This window comes from Mizuhopecten yessoensis, unplaced genomic scaffold (genome assembly GCF_002113885.1).
Source record: "Mizuhopecten yessoensis strain PY_sf001 unplaced genomic scaffold, ASM211388v2 hete_36135488, whole genome shotgun sequence".
In the NCBI taxonomy this organism is placed as follows: domain Eukaryota; kingdom Metazoa; phylum Mollusca; class Bivalvia; order Pectinida; family Pectinidae; genus Mizuhopecten; species Mizuhopecten yessoensis.
In genome coordinates, this window is record NW_018484557.1 from 760 (window position 1) to 3366 (window position 2607).

The following is a 2607-nucleotide window of genomic DNA, read 5'->3' on the forward strand; positions in this document are numbered from 1 at the left end:
TCAAAATAAGTTACCCAACAGGTAAATTAAAAATGTTGGCACTCAGAGATACACCCATTTCAAGAACTTGTTTTGTTTGCCGATGATACAAAAACTGACAGGGAAATCAAGAAAGATGAAGAAAGAGAAGCGCTACAACATGATCTGGGTAATCTGCAAGCCTGGTCTAAAACATGGCTTTTAAAACTTCATCATTTAAAAATACAAACTACTTACAATAATAGGAAAGGCGACAACAAATTATTCAATGGCAGGAGCGGGAGAAAAGAAAAATAAACTTGAGAAAATTTCATCAGCAAATGATATAGAAGTAAAGGAGGACGAAAATCTCAGTTTTGCATCACCTATATACAACAAACCGTCAACAAGGCAAACAGTACACTTTGGCTTATCAGAAGATCCTTCATACATTAAGATGAAATATCATTGAAACAGAAGACATAGAATCAATCGAGAAAGTGCAGCGTAAAGCAACGAAACTGATACCTGGGCTTAAGGACCTGTTGTCTGAAAGATGAGGATTTCCAACCCTCACATACCGTACACTGAGAGGAGATACAACTACTACGATGAAAAGTTACGTCTGGATTTTTTAACCGCGAAACGACATCAAGAACGAGAGGGCACATATAGTCATATCTCTTTATAAGTCTCGTAAAACGTAATTATTTGAAAACCGACCATATTTGAACGATATAATTTTTCCAAAGAAGATACCAGGGAAGTCTGCCTAATTCGATATATGAAAATGTAATAGAGGCAGAAATTCTAATTGGTACATGTACGTCCAGATGACGTTTCCGCAAAAAGCATGAAGCAATACACATAACGCATTTCACGTATTTTATCATTTAGCATGAAGCATTTTACATAATCATTCACCTGTCCGACAGAGGGCGAACAGATTACGGCGTCTATAAATAAAACTGGGGAAGTCGCTTGTGTATCGCTTGATTGACTATGTAGGTAAACCGGTTTGTGTTTGTGAACTAATTTAAATATGAATACACAGGCGAGCCACTCAACGTCAATGAACATAGCGCTCACACCCATTCTGGTACAAGTTTTTGACTGTGGTCCAGAAAGGTTTGTGTACAACGTTTCGACAGAAAACGTCTGCAACCACAGTACACTGTGGGAAGCTCGGACATCTTATTGTTAATTAGCAGCCCAAGGCAAATACCTGCTTGTCAAATCGATAGGACGAGCTACAGGGCTGCTTTCATCTCAACCGGCCCGACTTGAAATTTGACACCGGTAGAGTTTACCTGTGGACTCTTCGGACGTAGAAAGGAACAGTTTCAGGTGAAAATGTCGCTTGTCAACAGGGCGTTATCTCGGGAGGGGCATGCCGCCATGAGCATGAGGGGGGAGTCGGACAGATGGATTACGATTCAGAAAAACACGTTTACTAACTGGGTAAATGAACAGCTGAGAGTCGGAGGGAATACAAGAATGGTAGAGGATCTACAAACCGCTTTTGAGGATGGAGTATTGCTATGTGCACTTATTGAATCTCTACAAGGGAAGAAAATCGGACGGGTCATAAAAAAACCAATGAACCACCATCAGAATCTGGAGAACTGTACCCTGGCACTGGCGGCTATTGCCAATGATAACGTGCGCCTTGTGAACATAGGTAAGTTAATTACAGGTAACCAGAACCACACCTGTGTAAAGTCAGATGTTGCAGGTCACAGGTGTAAGATGTTTATTCTAACAAATCAATATTATTTATCAATAACATCTGTGTCCGAGGTGTACATTTTATGTTACATTACCAGAACAGGTGTTTCTCAGATCAATGAACTCCTGCATTTTTTTTGTGTTTACGAGAATGTTCATAAGTTTTTACTTCCTGTATATCTGTATCAGACCTAGGGAATTTTCTAGCCATCAAAACACACCCAGCGTAGGATTTTTCTGAATATATAAGCCATGCATCCCAGGTATATTTGGAAAGCCCCATTCCAGATTGACAACACCCATTTGGTAATGAAAAAATACCAGGTGTAAACACAGGTGTAACTAATTAGCGGTTGATTGATTGATTGGTTTTACGTCCGCTTCTGTACCGAGTAGTTCGGTTATCCAGCAGACGATACAAAACTAATTAGCATATTGTACAGGTACATATAATGGTACATGAAGATGATCACCACACCTCTATATATACCTATAGATTGATCGATAACATTCCTGTGTATTGTACGTATACAGGTGTAAACACAGGTGCAACTAATTAGCATATTGTACAGGTACATATAATGGTACATGTAGATGATCACCACACCTCTATATACCTATAGACTGATCGATAACATACCTGTGTATTGTACGTATACAGGTGTAAACACAGGGACTCTGAGGCCATCAACCTATGGGATGATAAAGTAGCGTTATCATCAAACTCGAGAAATAAAAGGTGTGAAGATGTGATTAACACCAGAGAAGCTACTTGAGATTGTTTTATCGTTGCCCAGAGATCGTAACTAACTGAATTTGCCTGCTGAGATGTGTATTATTTAGTTAACCAGTAAACAGATACCTGACTAGCTACCTTGACAGACAATCTAAAGCTACAGCCTGGGGTGTACAGGTGATGTA

At 39.5% G+C, this 2607-nt stretch overlaps 1 protein-coding gene across 1 annotated transcript; it reads left to right on the plus strand.

Moving 5' to 3' along the window:
* Positions 1-1311: 1311 nt before the first annotated feature.
* LOC110444509 (gelation factor-like) lies at positions 1312-1639 on the plus strand (the record flags this gene model as incomplete). Its single annotated transcript, XM_021488880.1, has 1 exon — positions 1312-1639. A coding segment is annotated over exon 1 (328 nt), but the record flags the coding sequence as incomplete, so codon positions are not given.
* Positions 1640-2607: the final 968 nt, after the last annotated feature.